The sequence below is a fragment of the Sabethes cyaneus genome, chromosome 2 (genome assembly GCF_943734655.1).
Source record: "Sabethes cyaneus chromosome 2, idSabCyanKW18_F2, whole genome shotgun sequence".
Lineage (NCBI taxonomy): Eukaryota > Metazoa > Arthropoda > Insecta > Diptera > Culicidae > Sabethes > Sabethes cyaneus.
In genome coordinates, this window is record NC_071354.1 from 237656399 (window position 1) to 237679867 (window position 23469).

The following is a 23469-nucleotide window of genomic DNA, read 5'->3' on the forward strand; positions in this document are numbered from 1 at the left end:
TTCTGATAGTATGCACAAATACCATCCACGTCATTGGCGTGTGCAGAAAGCTCCGGAACAAAACTGCCTGCACCACGTGGAGATTCCAAGCTGGAAGCGGGGAATACATCAGCGGAAGGAACGTCCGGATTACAATTGAACTTGCCTGCATAACTATATCTAACTAATTAAACTAAATTGTGTTTGATGTTGAAGTAAGATTTGAGGCGCTATTAACATTCATTCGAAAATAATTGAATATTCTCAACCTGCAGTCTCAACAAACCCTGTATATGCTGTATGTAGCATGTATACATGAAGAATCGTATTATTACTTGTATGGATATATGCTACTATCGCCACAAAGAGACTTGCGTAGTCCTGCGACACCTATAATATGCGATCGTGTCTTGTACACAACTAGTGATTTTTTTTGTTTTTATTTAGGCGTTGCCTCTGAACAAATCTTTAGCATGAGTTTTTGTTTAGCAATTGCGCACTTGGCGGATTTCTAACTGATGCTATCTGGTCATCCTATCAATCTCCAATCAATCAAGCATATTATCCAGTCCCCTTATGGCTCCCTTATGACTATCATCTCAGCCATTGATAAACTCAGTGTAGCTTCATTTAAAAGTTTCTGCTGCAGGGATTGATCGAGTACTCCCATACTTGGTTTATCACGAATTGCGGTTACTCTAAATTATCCAAAAGACGACCCGGAAAAATCAAGCTTGTTTTAAATTTATCGGAGGTTCCTCAAGGGAGTAATTTGGGCCCTTAAGAGCTTTCTATATTGGGAAGTGTAGCAAATAATCCATGCATTAAAGTATCCTGTGACGTACGGCATTCAATCTAAATAGAAACGCTAGCTCACTCAATTTTACTTTTATTATCGTACGTATCAACCAATCTGATTATACTTGGTCGGCAGTGCCTGTATCACCGCCTTCAGGTCGCGATTGCTGGGTTTCCGCAGCTCATTCGCTGCATGCTTCAGTTGAATTCCGCAATCGGGACTGGCACTGCCCCCCAAAGTAGCCGCTTCTCGTTCGAAAATGTGCGCCAGCCCTTCCAGCAGTTCGACAAAGCCAAGCGACAAAGCGGCCCGGCGAATTCGGTTAAGCTCCTTATAGAAGTGCTGCGTTTTCTCCGGCAACTTCTTCGCATGCCGCAGCACCTTTTGAATGTCCGATTGGAGCCCCGCCTGACGAATCCAAACCACAATGTTCTGCGAGTAGCTTCGCTTCTCGGCTTTGATTGGGAAACTAGGGCTTTCACCCGGGAATGCATCGTCCAGATTACCGAGAAACCGAAAATCACCCAACCACGGTATGACATCGTTCCCCGGTGGAAGGACGTTCAACATCAGATTGGACTTCTTCTTACTGTCAGCGTACGAATAGATGAATCCGTACCAGTTGTCGTTCAGCAGAACCAACGCCGCCATATTTTCCACCTTCAGTGCACCATGCAGCAGCACACAGACGGATTCGCGGGTGGCATCGCCACCCGGACCACTGTCGTCGTCATTATCTCCCCCACCGCCGCCTCCACCACTACCATCAGGCTTGGCATAAAAGGCTTTTATGTCGTTTTCCAACTTTTCCTCTGCCGTAAGATTGCTATCCTTCGACGAGATACGTTTGTCGCCATCACCTCGCGGTAGAATTAGATGACGGCTAACCGACATCGGTGAACCGATGTCGGACAGACTTATGTAGCCGCAGATTTCCAACCTACGTGAGATTAATGTCGTGGTTTCCGCTCCGAAAATGTCCTTCGAAGTGTAGGGCTGTGTGAATAAAAAAATCATTTTATTAATTTACGTTGGAAAAAAGGCAGTTCAAATGAAATACTTACTAAAGGTGCTGGCCAAATTGTGATGGCTCCTTCCAGCCGAAAGTAGCCTCCACAGCGAAGGGTCGCTTCGAACTGCTTGTAGTTCTGTTCGCAAGTTCGCTCGAACAATTCCTGGATAGATTTTCGACTCAGCTGTCGGTTGCTTTCGTCCCCGTCGTCTCCGATTGGGTCATCAATCGAGAGGGTTTTCAGTTTGGGAACGTAAATTTGCCCATTCTGGCCACTGATATCCAACAGCTGTTGGTATAATTTTGTTCCTAAAATGACAAAAATTTCATCAAAAATGTTTTCCATTAATTAATAATGGAAGGCAACAAACCAAACTTAAACGCCGTATCGTTCACGTTTCCCAGCCCCATAAAGGTCAGCTTGCTCGGGTAGGAGAAGCCAACCCAGTGGTTGTCCGATACTGGCACCTTGACGCCACTGCTGCTGCTCTGCTGCTTATAGTTTTGCAAATTAATAATAGTATTCTTCAGCGAACTGGAACCCATACCGACACCGCAATCGGTAATGAATATAATTTGGCAATAGTTGTGATTGCCCCAGTGCGTTTTGAACATGTTGTTCACTGCAACCAGCACATTTTCCAGGCTGGTTTTGTCGTAGTGTTCGATCTTGTGCAGCGCCTGCCGGATCGATTCGTAGTCCCGGGTAAAATCGACCACCACCTCGTACAGTGAGGAGTATATAATCTGTAAAAAAACCAAAACTCACGTTAGCGATGGGATTTTTGGTGTTTTATTGTTAGGCACATTGACGGAAAACCGTGCGACTCCATTTGTACATACTTTGCGTCGGCACCAATTTTGTTCTAAATAAGATATAACGAGTTACTAGGAATCATCTTCCTGAAGATTTTCGTAATATGCTTCTACCCCCAGACTGAGATTTTTCTTGAATAATGTATATTTGCTGTTGCAAAAAGAGACATATACAGCCAAAATCAATAGAAAAAATATAGGTATCAGGCCAACAAACGGTATTACTTTCCAGAAATTTGGTAACCCTAATTCTATAAATTATGGGGCTCCGCCCACCACTCAATCGCTGCTGACAACTCCTCGTGTGTCGTGTAGAGTTCACTCCGGTTGATGATTTTTTCTCCGCCAATATCGAACCGGGATTTTCACAAATGGTCGCATCTTTACCTTGCCAGCGTTCAACAGTCGTCCTGGTCCTGTGCACGGTTGAAGGGAACGGAGTTTCCAAAATTGCAATCATGGCAAGAAAAGCAAGTACAAATTTACTCATTTAGCCCTCATCGCAACATTCCTTCCTTAGAACCTTTTTTTCCATGTTGGGTTTTTTTTATCACTTCGACCATTTGTTTGATCTATTGTGATATATTCCCCGTTTTATTATAGCTATGTTGTCAAGATGACGCACCACTATCAAAAGTGATTGTCATTGTCTGACTAATAGCATTTATCCAGTCTGGTGATGCACTTCGGATGAAGCGCACTACTGCGCTGGGAGTTGTTCTCCAAATATCAGAGGGTTCTAACAGTCCTCTTTCGAAGAACCTTAATCTTTTATTGAGAATTGCCGAACATCGGCATAACAGGTGTTCCGAGTCTTCTTTTTCTATGGCGCAGAAGCGACATATATCATCATGAAGTTTTCCCATTAGCTTCAGATGATATCGGCTCGGAAAATGTCCTGTTATAAGACCAGTATAAATGCTTAGATCTTTCTTCGAAAGCTCCAGGATTTTGCGAGTCATTGAAACGTTTGGAGAGATAAAACGTTTCGACTGCCTAGCATTGAAATTGTTATTCCAATTTGATTTCACTTTCGTACATTCCCATGCTTTTAGCTCCATTTTTGAAGCAGAAGAAGCAGATAAGCAACAGAAAGGCTCAGGTCCTACAAATTGATGAGATGATCCGAGTCTTGCTAGTGCATCAGCTCTTTCATTTCCATCAATTCCACAGTGACCTGGGACCTAGTACAAGTTGACTTGGTTACGACAAGACCATTTTTGGAGTGATTGAATACATTCCCAGACAAGTTTTAATGTGCATGATGCCGACTTTAGAGCGTTTAGAGCTGCTTGGCTGTCTGGCATGATGCATATATATGAATCTCTATAGTTCCTGCGCAAGCACACAGTCGTACATTCTAGAATTGCTTGTATTTCAGCTTGGACTACAGTTGGCCATCTGCCCATAGAAATTGACATGTCTATTCCTGGGCCAGTTACTCCTGCTCCCACTTGATTGTCCATTTTTGAACCATTTTGATCATCTTCGGTTTCAGTCCCCATTGCTTACCAAACGTTCTTTTACATAGAGCATTTGTTGCTTTGTTTACTGCTTGCTCTAGATGTGTGTTCCAATTGAGTTTTCTGTCAAAAAATACTTCAAGATATTTGACAGTGTCTGAAAGTTTTAAAAGTGTTCCTTTCAATCTGATGTTATTTAATGTAAATTTTTTCCTTCTCGTAAATGGTATGATAGTAGTTTTATTGGCATTTATGCTGAGAACCTGCCTATCACACCATGATGAAATCAAATTTAAAGCCATTTGCATTCGGTCAGCGATAATAGAAGCAAATTTTCCTCGGACAATTATGACTATATCATCTGCGAAACCAATTATTTCAAAGCCTAGCGCCGTCAACTTTTGAAGAAGATCATCAACTATTAAAGACCACAGTAGAGGTGATATTACGCCTCCTTGTGGGCAACCTTTTACTGCTCTAATGCTTATGGATGAGCTTCCAAGGCTTGCTTATATCTCCTTTTTGATAACATTTCGCTAATCCAGTCTATAATGGATATATCAAAACCACGTTTCGTCATAGCCGTAATCATTGAATTATGAGATGAATTATCAAATGCGCCTTCTATGTCAAGGAAGGCACCTAGTGAAATTTTTTTTCGCTTCAAAAGACTTTTCTAGTTTTTTTTACAACAGATTGTACTGCTGTTATTGAAGATTTGCCTTCTTGATATGCGAGTTGATATTCGCTCAAAGGATCTTTGGCTAAATATGATGACTTTATATGCTCATCAATTATTTTTTCCATTGTTTTTAACACAACGGACGATAAGCTTATCGGCCTGAAGGATTTTGGTGAAGTCTTATCCTTCTTATTAGCCTTCGGAATGAACGTGACCCGTACTTGTCGCCATACTGCTGGTATATGACCTAGTATCAGGCTTGATTGAAAAAGGTTTGTTAGAATAGGTGTTAAAAACGCCTTGCCCTTCTGTAGTAGTACAGGAAAAATTCCATCCCACCCGGTGATTTGAAGGGTTCAAAAGCGTCAATCGCCCATTCAACCTTGCTTCTTGTAAAATTTTTTTTGGCCAAAGTACAAGCATCATTCCTATTTCTTTCTAACCCAGGCATTCCATTCGCTATTTCGTGAATGTATGTCCTGGTTTCAAGATTTACAGTTCTCAATGCCGGTGCACTTTGGTCTCCGCATGTATTAATGATTGAACAGGGAAAATGTGTTCTCATCATTAACTCTAATGTTTCCTTAGTTTAGCTAGGAAAAGAGCCATCCTCTTTTTTCAAAGTACCTAACCCATTAGAATGATCTTTAGCGAGGATTTTCTGCAATCTAGCAGTTGCTGGAGTATTTTCAATGTTTTCACATGTGTGCCTCCAGTGAATCCTTTTTTCTACTTTACTCTGAGGATCATATGTATATTAAAACACCCATGAACTTCTCAGAAATTTGCACAACTCGAGATTGTGACAAAGGTCATCCGAGATTCACGATTTATGTACAACACAATTTAATTTGTGGCAATACGAAGTTTGTCGGGTCAGCTAGTAATAATATAATCATAAAGTCTTGAATTAACGGTTTGAAAACTTCGAGAGATAGGTGCTTCACAGTGCTTGTCGGCCGTTGCAACATGAAATCGTCCGCTTCGTTCTAGGAGTACTTTTAACGGGAAATTAGCAGTCAGTAACTTTTTAACTTTTGGGCACAAAACAGGGATTCTGTAGCTAAAAATATATTCTGCACTCTTCTTGCCAATCTGAACACAGCGTATATATTTTCCTGTACAAAATTTTTGTTTCAAACAAAAAAACTGGTTTTGAAATTTACAGAATCAACTACGGCTAATTTCACCTTAAAAGTATTAATACTGGACACGGGAAAAGGATTTGCGCCGACCAAATAATTTCTTGAGCTTGGAAACCGTCGTCGGAATTCTAAGTGTATATTTCGTGCCACTGAAAGACTCAGCATCCGTAGGAGTAGCCAAACTGTCGCCGGTTCGTCGAGGCGCGTCCTTCATCCTCCTTGAGAACGTCTTCATTCCTTGTGTTGACAAAGATTGCTCCATCGAACCAAATGTTGACGTCCGAAGTCGAGCCAGAGACTAGATGACATTCTTGTTGTCATCAGTCGTTCTCAGGGATACCAGACTTGCAGATTTGTCTGCCAATTCCAGATTTTTGGAACGGTCTTGCAGATCATTATAAATTTGCAGATATTTGCAGTTTTTCTGACTTTTATTGTTTTGGTGCAAATTTTTGTTCGAAGCTCTTTAAACTTTCACAGACTTCCTAAAAAAGTGTGCAGATTTTCGCAGATTATTTTTAAACCAGAAAATTCGAGTAGCCGGAAAACTGCTCGATTTTTTCGGGTTTCGAGCAGTTGCAGACATTTTTTTAGAAAATTTGGCATCTCTGGTCGTTCTGTTCATGCGCTGCAGGACGGATATCTGTTTTTGCTGTTGGAAACGTTGCCGTTGGACGTATCTTTCGGATTATGGACTTTAAGAACAGGAAGATAATGAAAGTTCCTTTCTGTTCGCCGCCAGAATGTATATTTATATTGAAGATAGCATTGGCGGAGGAGAGATTTAACCCCCCGTAAAAAAATGGGGCTGGCCGACCAAATAAAATGGCAGAAAAAAAATGCCGGGGGCTACACTGCCTATAAATGGAAGACAGTCACATTTGCAAAAACGTGCAACTACGAAAAACGCAGTTGAAGCCACGACCATTTTTCTTTAATATTAAATCGTACAAATCGTCATAAAATTTGTTCACAAGTAACCTAAAATTTGTTCCAAAACTGCCGAAGTTACTGATATGCGTTTATTGGTGCTTGAATAAGCAAGAATAAACGCATAACAGTCACGTCGGTTTGTTTGACTCAGAAGCTGGTCGCTTTCCTGTGTGCCCGGAACACTCCCAGAACGTGTCCGAGTATGATCAATGTGATCCTGGACACTATATATGACAACAAATGAACTATTTCAAACTAGTTTTGCAATTTCGAGTACCGACTTAGAGATGTCACATGTTGTATTTTAGTTAAATTCAGGAACTGATCCCCGTAGAGATATCTGGAACATTCACGGACATGTTTAGATGTGGCCAATGACGTCTTGAACACTTTATACGACTACCAATAGTCTATATGTTCAAGTCCCATATATTCCGGAACTTGTTCCCACTGTAATTTCGGAATCGTACATCCGATCCCAATTCTCCTCAATAGTGTTCTTCTAGGCCATCTTCCGTTTGGTAGTTGCTGCAGTCGAATCGGTCCAGGCATTTCCAAAAAAACAAATGCTTATTGATATATTTTTGCTATTGTGACTGTTATGCGTTTATTTGTAATATGGGGCTGACATGGTTTGATATTTTTTTCAACATCTTGGGAACAAACATAACTTTTTTGTTTGAAATATTGAAAGAACAGTTAATTTAAAGATGATTCCCAGGTTTATCTCAAAAGTGGTGAAAAGTCAGATGGGACTGTTATGCATTTATGGGTAGTATATCACCCCCCCCCCCCCCCCCTAGAAATGAGCGCTAGTTCCGCCAATGGAAAATAGCCTTATTTTTGTTTATATGTATGTCTATACATGATAGTTCGAAGGCCACTGACAATAGGGAATATAATTTTCTCTTCCAGCATGGCTTTTTTTCCTTTTTCAGGTTATCCAGCTTGACGCTTAATAGCGTATGCAAACTCTTTTGTCATCAGAGTATCAGCGTGACCTCAAAGTTAGTTCTACCTGAGGAGATAGGCATGTCGTCCACTAAACACAGGTAGAGCCCCATCAAACATAGCCGACAGGCGAAGGCGTTCCGGCCCTGCGCAGACTCCACGAACTGACTCTGCCAAAATTCGGGATGTTATATTTTAAATACTAGCTGACCCGACAAACTTCGTACTTACTTCGACAACGAACGAACGGCGGTAAGAAAACGGTAGTAAAAAATAACATTTTGTTGTCTTAGCAACGAACACAACGACGAAAAATTGGCGTCAAATACTGTAAAAAATACCACAAAACAATGACAAATGACAACAATGGCGTGAAAGAGTCAATTGGGTGTCTATTAGAAACCTAGGCTTTAGTTAGCTTTTAAAGATTTCCTGTGCGCAGTGAGTAGTGAGTTCGGAAGAGAACCTTTCTGGTACGTTCATCGTTTAGTTATCAATCTTGTTGAACGATTTGAAAGTGTTGCAAATTTAGCACTAATATGTGTTTTACTTACTCGAAAGTATCTTGGGATATGATAAGAAAAAGGAAAGTAATTTTCTAAGCAAGAAACAGTGGAGAGACGTACAATAAATTTTTAAATTTTGCTCGGCTGAGACGGTGTTGTCAAATGAATCAAAAATGAGTCAAGGTGATCGAACCATCCCTGCCAGAAGCAATTAAAGATGCCAAAGAGTTGGGCGGAAATTGCTATCGAAACGGTTTGCGTCCTTAATGTACAAAGGTATATACGTTATTGTTTGAGAGCAAGCATCACCTTAGGAATGGCCTGATATTCAAGACTAAAAGGTTGACCAAGATACAAGCGGTTTCAAACGTAAATTTTTTTTTTCCATGTGTGGACTCATCACTGCGACCAGTACAGTTGATCTATTGTAATATCGCCCGAGTGTTTGCTGTATGACCTGCACTACATTTCTTTTTACTATAATCGCTATTGAGTGAGCGATATGCTTATTAAATTTATGCGTGCTTGTGTGTATTGGGGTTTACCCTTCCTTCAAAGCTTGATCTACTTTACCCACTTATTCCTCGCTGCCAGCACTATCCCATATTATAGCCGTCCCTGGCGAGGACTCATTCATACCTCTGACCAGTACACTTAACTACAGGACGGACATTTGCACTGTCAGGAGGCTTCAGTGGGTAAATATATAGAATTCAGCATGAAGGAAGGATAAATGGAGGGGCCTGAGAATAAACCCATGCTAAAGTCACTTGACTTCGAATGGCTTGGTTCTACTAAGATTCGAACCCACGACCACTCGCTTGTCAAAGCAGACTCGGTAACCTTGCGGCTACGGAGCCCCCACGTTCAAACGTGAATAGTTTCAGAGATTTGTTTTCTTGAAATATGTCGGTAGCACAGCATATGCGTTCCAAGTAAAATAAAGGGTGTCCCACATCAAATTGCACTACGGAAGAAATGCTGTAGAAAATTACCTAATTGATCGAACCTTTTCAAACTTTTAGACAGCAAAATATAACCCATTAGTAAGATTTTGGCATATTTATTTGGTTCAACTTCAATATCATAGCCGTATGCTCGCACCTTATGCTTAACTTCACTCAAAAAGTTTTGTACTACCTGGCTGCAGGTTCTTCTGTACGGAAACCAACTTTTTCTTTATGTCTTCCTCAGATTGGACCTCCTTGAGATGTTTCCATAGTGCCTGCTTCATAATAGCCTAGTATTTTTCGATGGACCATAGTTCCAGGTGGTTCCATTCCGTTCCCCCCGTTCATGTCCTTGGGTACGAAAGTAATCCCGTTGGCTTCGTATCACTCCAGGACATCCTTTGAATAGTGACACGAAGCTACTGTTTTACCTGACTCACTGCGAATATGCGTATTATTGAAATAAAACGTAACCATACGTTTTATTCGTTTATAACGCATATGCAGTTAATATCGATAACAAACGATTTTTTATAAGTTGTGCTTTTGTTATTGCATTTAATTTGTAAAAAGTTGCATAAATAACAATTCAGTTTCACAATACAATTATTGCGTACTACAGGCACATGAAATATAACGTTTAAGTACGTTATTTTTAGTGATCAAAATTAACGATATTTTCGATACAAGGGCGATATTTTTCGAAACCTTTCGAACCAACACGATACCACGAATACAACGCATTTCGCAGTGAGTCAGGTAACACAGTAGATCCGGCAAGAAAACCGTAGAGCCCTCGTGTTGCTTCAACAGAGGAAGCAGGTGCTTCTGTAGACACTCCTTGAGCTAGATCTGCCCGTTTACATTCCCGGTAGTCACGACCGGCGCACTCCGTTTGCCACATGAGCAGATCGCTTGCCAAATCATGTATTTCTTGGCAAACTTTGATAGTTTCTGCATCCTTACTTCCTCCGGATCATCAAACTTGTGCTGGGCGGTGAAGTACAGTAACCCCGGAAGCTGGATGCTTACTTTATGTGCTTTATGTGTTTTAAGGCCAGGACATAAACTTTTTTTTAAATTTGTATAAGCCTAAATAAATATCTACAAAGTAAATTGATCGCATCAAGTCGAGGGCCTTCGCGGCAGTTGACAAATGCTTTAATCCATAGAGTCGCCCCCGCCTCCCAACTCTCGGAACTAAACAGCTAGTGCGCAGTATTTATAACGGGGATCCGACGCCAAGCCCGATATCCCAACCAAGCGCAACCCCACTGTCCCCGCAAACTGCATAGATATATGTTTGCAACTGCGTAATACGATCAAATAACCAAACATGTCAACCTTAAGACGTCGAAACGTGTTTTCCTTCCTCCTGAATTTATAAAATTTAATAAATTTTTTAATAACTTGATCCTAACTTTCTACAGCGGTTCACTTTACCTCTTTTACGCTCTCCCTGGTTAGCGTCAACCTGAAATTCTTTGTTTATCGAGATGACTTTATACACTCTAGAACACTTCGATTAACATTAGCTGAAATTTTACTTTACCTAAATGGGAACATCACTAGAATGAATTATTGTAAGATTTTTCTTCGATATCCAACCGGGTCTGGTGACTGTTCATTTTTAGCTCTTAGTAACATTAAAATCCTTGTCGCCCCTCCATATAAAGGATTTTTAAGAAATTTTTATTAGAACTAAGGATATTCTAAAGTCCGATTAATTTAGAACTAGAAGTTATCATAGATCCCCGTAATGGCCTTATTCTTAATCAGAATGAAGGCACTTTCTGAGCAACGCAACAATCACATTTGGTCACTTTTACCCCGAATCCCACTTCGAGTTTTAATATACCTACATTCAGAATTAAACGTGACCGCTGTACATTTACTAGTTATTTAAAAAGCCCTGCACCACGTGAAGATTCAGTTTTATCGCAGGGATTTTTCTTTTCCACCATAGCAACACCAAAAAAAAACAACTAATCTGGTTTTAGTTCAATGTTTTATTTACAAATACTGACATAAAGTAGTCGCAGAGGATAAATCAAGTAAAGATTATTAACTAGCAGCAGCAGACCGTTGGTGCGCTGTTTGTATGTGTATCTGAGACGTTACCATTACTAAGACCTGTTCGTTCGTCAATCTATAACCCCAGGCTTGCGGTACACACGAACGGCAGTTCTCCGCCGTCTAGTTTCACTTGACCGTCTGCTGGGCTTCCTTCTTGGCATTGACCAGATCGACGATTTCCTTCACCCGCCGCAGACACTCCTTCTTCGTTCGGTTCGGGATGCATTCCGCTATCCGGTCCCAACGATCGGGCGTAGAAATCGGGTAAGTCTTGATGGCCTGCTCCAGTAGTGCTTGCTCCTCTTTGCTCCACACTTTTGCTTCCGCCTTTTCTTTTTTCTCCTTCTTGGCGGCTTCCTTCGTAGCAGCTGGTGTGTCCTTTTTCTCTACTGCTGCTGCTGTTGCAGCAGGAGTCGGTTTCGGTTGCTGGGAAGTGCTGACGATGTTCTCCTTCTCATCGGAAGCCTCATGTGTTCCATTTGTTAGCGGCTCTTCCGCGCGACCATTCTGCATTGGCGGTTTCGACGTTTTCGCCGCTGCTGCCGCATCGTCCTTTGTACTGATCTCAGCTTTGTCCACCACCTTCAGGTCTTTACGGGTCTTTTCGAAAGACTCATACGCCTGCTGGTTGACGACGGTTTTGAGATCGCTCTTGGAGAAGTCACCGCTTTGCAGCTCCTTGGCTTTATTCAAGATGTCCTTAGCGTAAAATTTCAAATCACCCAAATTGGTGCCGTGTTGGTTGAGATAATTGGCAATTACGTCCCAGCGGGAGATTGTTCCCGCCGGGAACAGATTGACGGCTTTAATTAGCAACTGAACGTTGTCGTGATTCCAAAGGGCTTTTCGGTTAACCACCTTCAGACCGGCATTGTTCGGGATTGACTGACTTTGAGCTGCAAGAGCCACCCGGCGTTCCTCTTCCAACTTTTGTTCCAGATCATTCAAAGCTTTCATGAATGCAGGACGGCCGTTGGCCGTCAATTCTTTGTTGAACTCTTGCAAATCTACAAGTTTCAGCGATTCACACAGCTTTTCAACTCCTTCCAAATGTTTGAGACGGTCTTTTTCATCCGTCACATAATAATCGTTAGCCTTGACAGCGTCCCGGAAAGACTTTCTTTCCTTCTTCAAGGCCCGTTTGAGCCTTTCCTTCTCAATTTGAATGTTTTCAATTCGCTTTTGTTCTGCCTCAGCAGCTTTCTGCTTGGCTAAGGCGACTTCCTTCGCCAGTCGCTCTTCTTCGGCTTTCTGGGCCTGATAGGCATCCTGCTTTGCCCGTTTAGCCGCCAACTTTCGATCCTTGTCCTCTTTCTTGAATTTAACAACTCGCGGATCGTTATTATAGGCTAAATCAACCAACGTTCGTATACGAGCAGACTCTTCCTTCTTACGTTGCAAGCGAATGGCTTTATTTTGCTTCTCTATCCAACGACGCTCCTCTCGATCTTGACCCTTTTCCTTGTCCTCTTCATCTAAATAACTAAATTCTCTCCAGCTAGAGAAGTTATACCAGAAGTCATAAAACTGTTCCACCTTGGCGCGTTCGGTATTTTCATCGCCCAGCTGTGGAACCGGTTTGCGCGACTCACTCCACCGTGAATTCCGCTTAAAAACCTCCTTCAGCGAACCAAAGAAATCCTTCTTAGTCTCACTCTGCGAAGGTAATGTATCGTCAAACTCGGGATCGACAGAGTCGAAAGCTCTTCGATTCTTCAACGTTCCCAGCGTCTCATAAGCCATCGTTATACAGTGAAAATAGTCATCATCTTGTTTAACCTCTTCCCCGAGTCCTTTCCGCTTATCCGGGTGGTGTTTGAGAACTATCTTTCGGTAGGCTCGCTTGATGTCGTCCTCCGTAGCTTCGAATCTGCAATCACATGTTTACTAATTAAACTCTTACTTTAAATTTCGCTATTCAGTAATTTACCTCATTTTCTTCAATCCCAGCACAGCGTAATGGTCCTGGTTTTTCCAATCCTTCGGATCCAAACTCTTCAGATAATCGATATCCAGTTCAAACATCTGCTCGAACAGCACCTCCGGGTCGGGTTTCGCTTCCTCATCGGCGCTTGGCTCTCGTCGATCCGACTGCGTCGGAAGGAGACCGGCTTCCTCCAGTTCCGCCTTCGTGGGCGGACATTTCGGTTCGATGGGTTTCGATTCGGCTAAATATGGTAAAAATTTCCAGGATTCACCAGAGCCACCGCCGCCACCATTCGCCAGTCGCCGCAGATCGTAGCTGGTTTGCAGCGCTACCGTCAGTATCCGATCCGCGCTGGTCATTGTCGTTGTGGTTGTCGCTTTGCAGCAAGCGTACGTTTATGTAACAAAATTGTCCGCGGACCCGTGCACAGTTGTTATTTTGTTGCTCGAAAAGAGATAAAGAACCGCCGCGCAGAAGGAAGCAGTGACAGATCTAACCTCAAACACGTGTGAACATTGGAAGTCAACTTTTGAACGTGCGAAAAATCATTTGCAGGTAAAATAACGGCTGACGCACTCACTAGCACATATCCGGCGTTCGAACCGAGCAACCGGACGGCAATTTTTGCTACCGCGAAGGCAATACCGATGGGAAGAGGCAATTTTTCCGAGCACTTTTTCACTTGAACGATACGATCCGCGATTCTGACTGAACGAACTTGGCTTGCTGCCAACGCGAGAGGGAAAAAATTCCAATCAGCTGCCTGTCAGTGGCGGCAGTGTGTCGATTGTCGAAATCGCGCGCGGCTGCCAACGGCGAAGGGTTGCCAAACATCGTTATGCGTGTTTGCAACCGGCAGAATCCATCTACTACGTGATTCGTGACCTATTTCGTACGTAATTGTTTTCAGTCACTTAATTTTATTGAATTTTTTCAACAAATTATATGTAAAATATGCATTACGGTTATGAAATAACGATTTTATCAGTCATTTAGAAAAAAATATTGGAAAAACTATGCACAGTGGTGGAAAACTTTAAAGAAATCTCGAAAACGGAAAAATAACCACAACACGAAGATAAAAATTATTGTAAAAAGGTACAAAATACAGTGTGCTTAAAGTTTACTCTAAATGTGACCCGTGGCGCTTTACACACTTAAACGATTCGGTAAAATTTACCGAAATCTAAACAGCTGAACGTTCGGTAAAATTTTTTATTGCACCAAACATTACTAATGATCTGTAAACGTCGTTTGGCACCATCGAAATTTTTACCAAACATTCAGCTGTTTATAATCCGGTAAAATTTTACCGAATTCGGTGCTTTTTGTTAAGTGTGTAGTGTCCATCTAGCGATAATCACGAGTAAAAGCTACCTACAATGATCCATTCTATTCCAAAAAATTAGAATCAAAAATATGAATTTGAGACACTTTTACAATAAATTGTTTCTACTACAAAATTTGATGTGCTTTTTTTTTAATTCGATTTATCTACTTCGGACAGGCGTTACACGCACTCTATTTTGGACATTTACGACAAAATCAAATGGAAATGTCCAAAAATAGAGTACGCGTAACGCCTGTCTAAAATAGATAAATCACCCTATTTCATACCCATAAAATAATTTTCACGTCGAAATTATACGGGAAAAGTTATGTGATTATTTTCCATCCAACTTTTCCCGTACTATTTACGTGAATTTCACGTAATTTGCAATGCATTAGTATGCGTGCATTTACATGGAAATCAGATAAATGTTGTTGTATTTTCCAATAATGTTCAATTGAAAGTCACGTAACTCCCTGTTTACGTGATTTTTCACGTGGAAAGGACGTGTGGATGAGTAACCATGTACCTTTTTAGACTTTATTGCCTAGAAAAACAAGGTTAACCTCGAGAGGTAAGACACTTCATAATACAGCCTGAATTCGTTAATTGGGCCACGACTGCACTCCAGCTGATTCGCTAATTGGGCCGACTGACAGTTGTAAGAAATTTTTGTTAATCTGACACTAGAGTGGCATTTAGTTTTTCCTTTCTTCCTTTCTTTTTCACTTCATTTTCCTTGAGCGAAATCGTGTGAAAGATTCGACTGTGATAATCGTGTAAATAGGGTTAATCTAAATAGGGGTAAATGTCGCAATATTATCATATATTAATATATTAGGCCTATTAAAGCCCTATAAATGTATACCTTTATAGGGCTGTAGGTTATATTAGGGTGGGAACGGTAAATATACCGTGACCCCCGCTGGAATGACCTTCCTTAATCTGAACATTTTCAATCTGAACCCCGTTGGTATGAATGCGTTCACATTAAAAACTTATCAAGCGTCATGCATAATTGACGGTTAAGTTGACCGGGCAAATTAAAAAAAAACCAAAAAAAAACCTAATACGTCTCCTCTTGCACAGCAGCTTTGGCAATATAGCTCATATGCAACTTATTTCTCTCCAGCACTCAAAATAGACCATTTTAGTTGATACTGTCGAGCCAATTTCCTCTTCTACAATCTGGATGTCCAGAATTCGCGAATATTCGATATGTTTTCAAAACGTTTGTTTTCGTCAAACCAAAACAACAAGGTCATAGCGTGCGCGTCTTGCGCGTATGTGAAAGTGAATAGAGTTACCAAATATTCAGATTAAAAAGTATAAGGGTCCATGCCTAGTGGCACGGGCGCAGGCTTGAAGTAGGACTACGAATGTAGCGCAATTCGTCTCCTAATGCTAAAGCCGGTGATTTTTGTATGAATTTCATATATAGATGCTCAAGTTGCGCATCAAAGAATTGTGTTCTTACATGTGAGAAATTCATAATTTCAACTCTTCAGCTAATTTATATGGTGGACCTGAAAAGGTCCGTTCATTAATCTCTAATTCTCAAATTTCTGACTCGTAGTGTCCATTGTCAACTTTCGTCCTTCAGATGAGCTTAGTGATGTCCGTTAATCGTTCGATTAATTCAACTAATCGAATAACACAAGGAATATTCGAATAATTTTTAATCGAATAATGCCAGCACGAGTAGTTGAATTAATCGAATAGTTCAATCAGTACGTATAATCCCCGAATAATGCTCGGTAATCGTTCATAATCGTTCGATTAATCGAATTATGCAAAGAAATATGCGAATATTTCTAATTGAAGACCACTAGACCTTTCCAGTTATGTGTGTAAATGAGGCAAACAAAGTTATGTGTGAAAATGAGGCAAACAACTACAGTAAACAAAAGAGATGCATTCCTTTGTCACCAAGGTACAGAATGAGTTTCGTCTTCCGCTGGCTTAAATACCAGCAAATTTTCAAAATAAGTGCTTGAATTTGGAACAGGATGAAAAATTTGACCGAAATATGTGCTCTGCAGTGTGGCAAACGGAGAAACACAACTAGTAATCGCTATTTTTCGGTTTGTTCCTCCAGCATCAGCTGTTCCCCAAAATGAGGTAAACATCATGTATATACACGCGGATTTCGTGTTCGCTAGTGTGGGTGCTTGAGCTGTCAGAAAGCTCTCTAGCACGAATAGTTGAATTAATCGATTAGTGCAGACAAGGCTCACCGATTAATCGGTAATCGAATAATTGAAAATTTCGGACATCACTATTCCCACCAATTTAAACCCTTTGCTTCCGCGACCAAACTTTGGGTTTTCTAGCATATTTAATATTCTATTATAGCAGCTTATTGTCAATTGCAAGTAAAATTGTACCATCCAAAGTGCGATATCGCTCATAAAGTGCAATTTTGCATTAAATCGTTTCGATCTTCGGCGCACTTTTTCGTTATCTTCCAAGCAATAAGTGCGCCGAAGAGACCGAAACGATTTAAGCTAAAATAGTACTTTTATGAGCGATTGCGCACTTATTGATTGGACAATTTTCCTTGCAATTGACAATAATAGATCGATGTTTCGGATCCAACACGGTCGGCGCAATTTCCACTCCACACCAAACAATAATCGGCTGCTGCCGAGTTTTACCACCTTTGCCGCGTCCGGATCCGGACAGGGAGATAATGTCGTAACTCTCATTATTATTTGTAACCCAAACAACGCGAAAATGATGCCGTTCGCAAAATCAATTCAACTGCTTCATATACTTATTCAGTAGTTCTTAAAAGAACTGATTGTTTTCTACCAGCTGTTAATAATACAAATCGAAGAAATTTACTGCTTGGCAGCAGCTTTTTTCGAACAGAATTCTCCGTTAGAACTTCTTTTGGCTTTGGAGTTTTCGAAGCCTTTGCTATGGTCTTTATTGACTTAGTAATCTTGCTTCTCGCTAGCAAGTTTGGTAGGCGAACGAACCGGAAGCGCCAGTTCTTTGTTTGGACCAGCTTTCTCTTGTTGAAAATTAACTTCAAAGCCTTTTTCACAAATGTGTCCACAATTGTAGCTGGCGGCGATATACTTCTAGACGGCTTGCAACGAGGATCCGTTGACTCTTCGGTTTACTGGCGTCTCGCTTAGTGAATTTGGATGTCTTCGTTGCCTTATTCCGGGGAAGAACAGCTGAAGCTCAACGATTTTCAAGCGGATTCTATAGAGCGTAAATTAAATACAATCAAACTTTGATTCCTTTGATTCAAAGGGAATTTAATCCATAGCTCTTCTCCTATATATTTCTGTCATCCGTGTTAGGGAAGCGTTGGCGTGGGAAGGCAAAAATTTTTAGCAAAAATAAAATTAAAGCAACGTGCAACGTCATGAGTTAGAAGACCGCATGGTGAGTCACCACATATTTAACGCTTTATAGATCAAATCAGAAGAAATTTTTCATGATTTAAAGAATCAGCGACATTTGGAAATTTAGTATAGAAAATTTTCATAAACTCTTCATAAACAAATTCGTTCGTCCTAAAAAGGACGGGTTGTGGTAAATTATGTGGTTGAAAATCCGGCCAGCAGAATAGCTTGAATGTTTGACACAACACCTCCCAGGGCAATGGTGACAATGGTTACCGAACATCCCTCCCGCAACCAAATATTCTAATACAGCTGATAATAGATCGATGCTCCGGTACCAACGCGTTCGGCGCACTCTACACCAAACAATGATCCGCTGCTGCTGCTGCCGCTGCGCTGCGTTTTACCAGTTTGCCGAGTCCAGTGAGGGAGATATAACCGCAACTCTCTGCTGTCTGCTCTGTACCGTACCGTACCGATGTCAATGCGAAAATGATGCCGTTCTTCGGCTTACTTCTGATTATATACCAGAGCAAACGGCAGCAAGTTGTAACAAAGGCGGATCAACGTAGGGCAGAGAATCATAGACACGAAAGAAAGGCGGTACAACGAAACCGTACTCCGTACATTGTTTGAACAAACCGGTGTCCGGTGCTTCCTTAATGAAGAGCTACCAGTTTCTGCAGAGCAACCTAACATGAAGCATCGTCTTCATGCCACCGAAAACCAGTGGAAAGGCCGCAAAGCGCGATAGGAAAAAGAAGAAGAAGCCACGCCACTAGGAGAGCAACGCTATATTCTTATTCTATATTCTTTGATGCCGATGCCGACAGGGATGGCACGGCAACGGGCATGGCAGACGTGCACTCACAGTTGTGTGTGGTTGTGCCGGGTGAGTTTGCCAAGCGCGCCGTCTCGGAAGGCACCAAAGTATACCGGCCTATAGTAAAATCTGGTCAGGCTTCTGTAACTATACAACAATTAGCCCTTTTTAGGGCCTAATATATAAATGAAGATGCAATTCGATTTTCTCACTAAACGCTTAGTCTCGAATTACGAAGTGGCGCAGTTTTCTTTTGCCAGATAATGTGGCTTATTCGTTTCATGCTTTTAGAAAGAATCTTAAATTCGTATTATTTTGCATGTGTAGGTATATGAACAATTTTGTTCAGAAATATTCTTCGGAAGGTTTGTCTTAATACAGTTTAAACATGTAATTTCTGACGGGCTCGTACTTCGAACGCTCATACTAAACTGCCAACATCACTTTAAAATGTGAGAAAAATCAATTTTACTGCTTCGTATACTTTTATTCAGTAGTTCTTAAAAGAACTGATTGTTTTCTACCAGATATTAGTAATGCAAATCAACGAAATTTACATCTAGGCAGCAGTTTTTTTCGGGCACCTTCTCCGCTGGAACGACTTCCTTTGACTCTGGGGCTTTCGGTGCCTTTGCTACAGTTTTCATTGGCTTAGTAGATTTTTGTTCGGGGGCACCATCGCATATTTACTAGTACAGCTTTAATCGGAGCCGCCTTTGCAGCAGTTAGCAAAGATAAATTGTTTTCGTCCGTTTTATCAACCTTGAACGAATCGGAATCGCCTGTTCTTTTTGTTTGGACCAGCTTTTCGACAGCTAATTTCAAAACCTTTTTCACAAATGTGTCCAACCTTGGAACGTCACAATTGTGGCTAGCGGCGATTTATTTCTAACGGCTTGCAGCGAGGATCCATTGATTTTACTGGGTATTGATAGCAGCAAAAACCATATCGTTCGCTGGCGGGCGAGTCGGTGGCTTCTTCGGTTTGTTGGCGTCTTGCTTGGTGAATTTGAATGTCTTCGATGCCTTATTCCGAGCAAGCAGCACCAACTGAAGCTCAACAATTTTCGAGCGGATTCTATAGAGCGTAAATTAAATACAATCAAAACCCATAGCTCATTTCGTATATATTTCTGTCATCTGTGCTAGGGAAGCATTGGCGTGGGAAGGCAAAAACATGAAATTAATGAAATAATGAATATAGTCTAATATTTTCTCAATTATTAAACGTTTGTTTGGGAAACGTGGAATCTATTGTATTGTTATGGATTTTTTGAAAAATTTCCAATCGATTGATACCAATATCTCTAGAATCTGTTGACGGATGACTGAGTTATAAGCGTGCAAACCATAACCACTTTTCGTTACATGTTCCCTTTTCGTTTTTCTAAAGTGCACCCCAATATAGAAATCAAAGAAGTAGTCCTACTTCAAAATGAATTCGCCTGGTCTGAACGATGTGTTTTTCATATTAGCGGGGGTTGAATGTATCAAGTGGTCTATGCTGTGCTTCTTTGAGGCGGTCAACAAAATTTCTTACAGCTAGACCGAAGCGCATGTCAGTGATTAGGCTTCGTACACAAATTACGTAACGCATAGGGGGGAGGGTAGTCATGAGAATAGTTACGTAACAAATATATGAATACCAAAAAGGCAGTTGCCAAATGAGGAAAGGACGTGTTGGAGGTGGAAAACAGTGAATCGGTTTATACTAATGAAAATTATGATACAAAATTATGGTTTGTAGCTGATGAAGATAATCCTATTAAATTTCCAGTTATTACGGTTGAAGACCATTTCAGGCTGCCCAGTTTGCTTCGGGGTACAATACTGGCCTAACAAGTCGTCGTATGTTCGAATCTCAGCTGGGAAGTGCTGCTATAGAGCTAGTAGGATTGTTGCACTAGCCCCGTAATTGTCCTGTACTCTAATAGCCGGCTGCAAAGTCTGTCGATAAAGAAGGGTCAAGTTCTCAACAGGATGTTTATATCCATGGCTTTGCTTTTTTACCATTTCAGCTTAAGGTGAAACGGTACTGAATCCAAACATGGCCGGAAAGATGGCGCCTATCTGAGGATATTGCCTCACATGGGCGCCATTTATTCGGCCATGTTTGGATTCAGTACCGCTTCACCTTAACATGAGCCGATGCCTGATTGTTGTTTTTAATATGAAGCTTGCTAATTTGCGAATCTTGCTAATTTGGTTGAATTTCTTAAAAGTTGAAAAAACATGCGGTTCAAGTCATTTTTATTGAATGTTGAGGTGCGGGAGGGGAGCTTTGGTTAACGTTACTTGATGTTACATAGGGGAGGGAGGGGGTCAAAAAAACCGAAATTTTTGCGTTGCGTAATTTATGTACCACGCCTTAGTTAGATCACTTCTCGGCGGTAGGATTCAATTGAATTTGCCCATCAGCAATCTGATGTAAACTTCCGGTCTTCCGAAGATGGTAGGCAGGGTCTGAATGATGTTCGGTACGCAATCGGCTTGTTACCGAGTCCAAGAAGTTTTCTTTCAAGCCGCGGGAGATGGGCAAAACTGATCACTAGAACGAACGGATCAGAGCCGGTTCACTCAGTACAAGGATCCGGATCTGCGGAACGGTTCGTCGGATCTTCGAGTACACTGATGATATATTTGCTTTGTTTCCTATTCTTCAGGCAAGTTTTTTTTAAGAAAGACTTAACGTTACTCCATGGACAAACAGACATAACTTTTTGAAGAAGGTTCTATAGAAAATATCATCACGTATAATTTACGTGCACATTGGCACCGTCTATGATCGATATCCCCAAATATTAGCTCACAACAAGAACAATCGTTTTCTTTCATTTTGTTCGAATGCGTTATCATCATGGCAAGTACAGACTACGGAGACATTCTCAACCAAAGTCGAAACGAAAATCTAGGCACTAGTTTTCAGTCTGTTTCAGTTTCGGACCTACCCTCCATTCTCTGTGTCCTAGGGAAAAATTCATCACTAATTCTTACTAATATACACTACTATGGTGCACATTCGTTTTTGTGACACAAAAACAGAGTAGGCCCAGTGATTAGAAGCATGCCGAAAATATCATGCAATGCCTTAGAACTTTCATCGGTGAAATAAAATCCAAAAAATGTGCAGAACAATAAAAGTAAATAGGCAAAGATCCGTATCTCAAAAGAAAAGATCCACGAATCAGTCATTCTTTTTACAGGTCCGAATCTTTTACATTGATCAGGAGCGAATTGCCCAACGCTAAGCCGCGCTGAAATTACACTAAATTCCTCGCATCCGAGTAATTGCAGATAGCTGTGGACTGTTCAAAGTTACTTATGAAGATAGGCCAGTCTTTCGGAGCTCCGCTAAATGTGGGTAGATCTTTCCCTTATAACAGTCGCGTGCCCTCATGTGCCCTATTTATGAAACCAATCTTGAACCTTTTGGTCGGAATTCATAACCGAATCGCTTCCGCTGCTCACTTCTCAAGCAATCCAGCTTTTTACGAGCCATAATGGCGGACGTGTTCGTAATATTTGAACAGCATTTTTGACAGTTCCCTAGTACATCGCACGTTTTCTTCCCGCGCGTTCACGGTAAAACTTAAGGAATGCACGGAAAGAGCACGTGCGATGTATTAGGGAAATGTCAAAAATGCTGTTCAAATATTACGAACACATCCGCCATTATGGCTCGTAAAAAGCTGGATTCGTTGCTAATTTCCTGCTATTTGCGATTTTCATTTCGAATTGAACGAGGGCTTTCAGTGTGCATTCGCGAAACGTTTTGCTTCCTCCAACATAACAACCCCTCCTTGAAGGCTTCCATTTTATCCAGCTTTTTACGAGCCATAATGGCGGACGTGTTCGTAATATTTGTACAGCATTTTTGACATTTCCCTAATACATCGCACGTTTTCTTTCCGCGTGTTCACGGTAAAACTATACAATTAGGTGTTTAAATATTTTTAAAATAAATATTGAAAATGAGCACAGAAGTTCTATGTTTTTTCTATTCTATTCTATCTTTTTTACAATTCGAACAACCACACTCCACTGGCATATATGTGTCTCGGTTAATGTAGAATCAAAAATTTGTTTTTCAATTACAAAAATTTTTTTCGAATGGCACATGAATCGAATAAATATATTTATTCAATTTCAATCACGTGATGGTTGCTTCATTCGCGTGAGGTAATCGGTTTTCGACTTGGATTCTGTAGTTGGAATAAGTAACAATAAAAATCGGCAACACTCCCTAACACACTTCATTGACACAGGGCGACACAAAAATGCCAATTACTAAACGCCTCATAGGTAAACAAAACTTTTTCAGACATTTTTTGAATTTCTAAATGCCGGTTCTTCCGGGAATGACTTACCAGTGACACGAATTCCAGCCTAGAATGCTTCCCCAGGTAGTCCAGAATTGTATTGATCCCCTGAATGGCCAGCTGGTGATAGGTCAAACTTTCTTCCGCACTGCTATTACTTCCCGGCGGAACAGGTCGTGTCATCGACAGCGACACGTCCAGTGCAATTATCGTTGGCATTTTCGGGGTCACTCACGGGAAATCTTCACCAACGTATATCGTCACTTCACTTAAAGCTAAATAAACCGTCCGTTTTGGTGGTCTGCTATGCTAATTTACTGATTTTATTCCACCGCGAAGCGATGTTTGTAGTAAGCTAATCATCAACCAAACCACGAATATCATTGATGAGAAACG

At 41.1% G+C, this 23469-nt stretch overlaps 2 protein-coding genes across 2 annotated transcripts; both read right to left on the reverse strand.

Moving 5' to 3' along the window:
- Positions 1 to 880: 880 nt before the first annotated feature.
- On the reverse strand, positions 881 to 23422 carry LOC128738901 (integrator complex subunit 14). The gene is made up of 4 exons (XM_053834364.1): positions 23122 to 23422; positions 2162 to 2537; positions 1843 to 2099; positions 881 to 1774 (listed from the first exon to the last, which is right to left on the reverse strand). Exons 1-4 carry the CDS (start codon positions 23290 to 23292, stop codon positions 884 to 886), a joined length of 1695 nt encoding a protein of 564 aa, XP_053690339.1. The 5' UTR covers positions 23293 to 23422; the 3' UTR covers positions 881 to 883.
- On the reverse strand, positions 11235 to 13951 carry LOC128738900 (dnaJ homolog subfamily C member 2). The gene is made up of 2 exons (XM_053834363.1): positions 13243 to 13951; positions 11235 to 13182 (listed from the first exon to the last, which is right to left on the reverse strand). The coding sequence occupies exons 1-2, from the start codon at positions 13596 to 13598 to the stop codon at positions 11439 to 11441; spliced, it is 2100 nt and encodes a 699-aa protein (XP_053690338.1). The 5' UTR covers positions 13599 to 13951; the 3' UTR covers positions 11235 to 11438.
- Positions 23423 to 23469: the final 47 nt, after the last annotated feature.

What these genes read in the sequence shown, in the direction of transcription:
- LOC128738901 (XM_053834364.1), bottom strand. Translation starts at nt 23,292, where the DNA reads ATGCCAACGATAATTGCACTGGACGTGTCGCTGTCGATGACACGACCT. An exon ending in GGCTGGAATTCGTGTCACTG is followed by an intron (nt 2,538 to 23,121) that starts GTAAGTCATTCC and finishes GTTTTTTTACAG; the next exon opens with ATTATATACTCCTCACTGTA. An exon ending in CAATTTGGCCAGCACCTTTA is followed by an intron (nt 1,775 to 1,842) that starts GTAAGTATTTCA and finishes TTATTCACACAG; the next exon opens with CCCTACACTTCGAAGGACAT.
- LOC128738900 (XM_053834363.1), bottom strand. Translation starts at nt 13,598, where the DNA reads ATGACCAGCGCGGATCGGATACTGACGGTAGCGCTGCAAACCAGCTAC. An exon ending in CTGGGATTGAAGAAAATGAG is followed by an intron (nt 13,183 to 13,242) that starts GTAAATTACTGA and finishes ATGTGATTGCAG; the next exon opens with ATTCGAAGCTACGGAGGACG.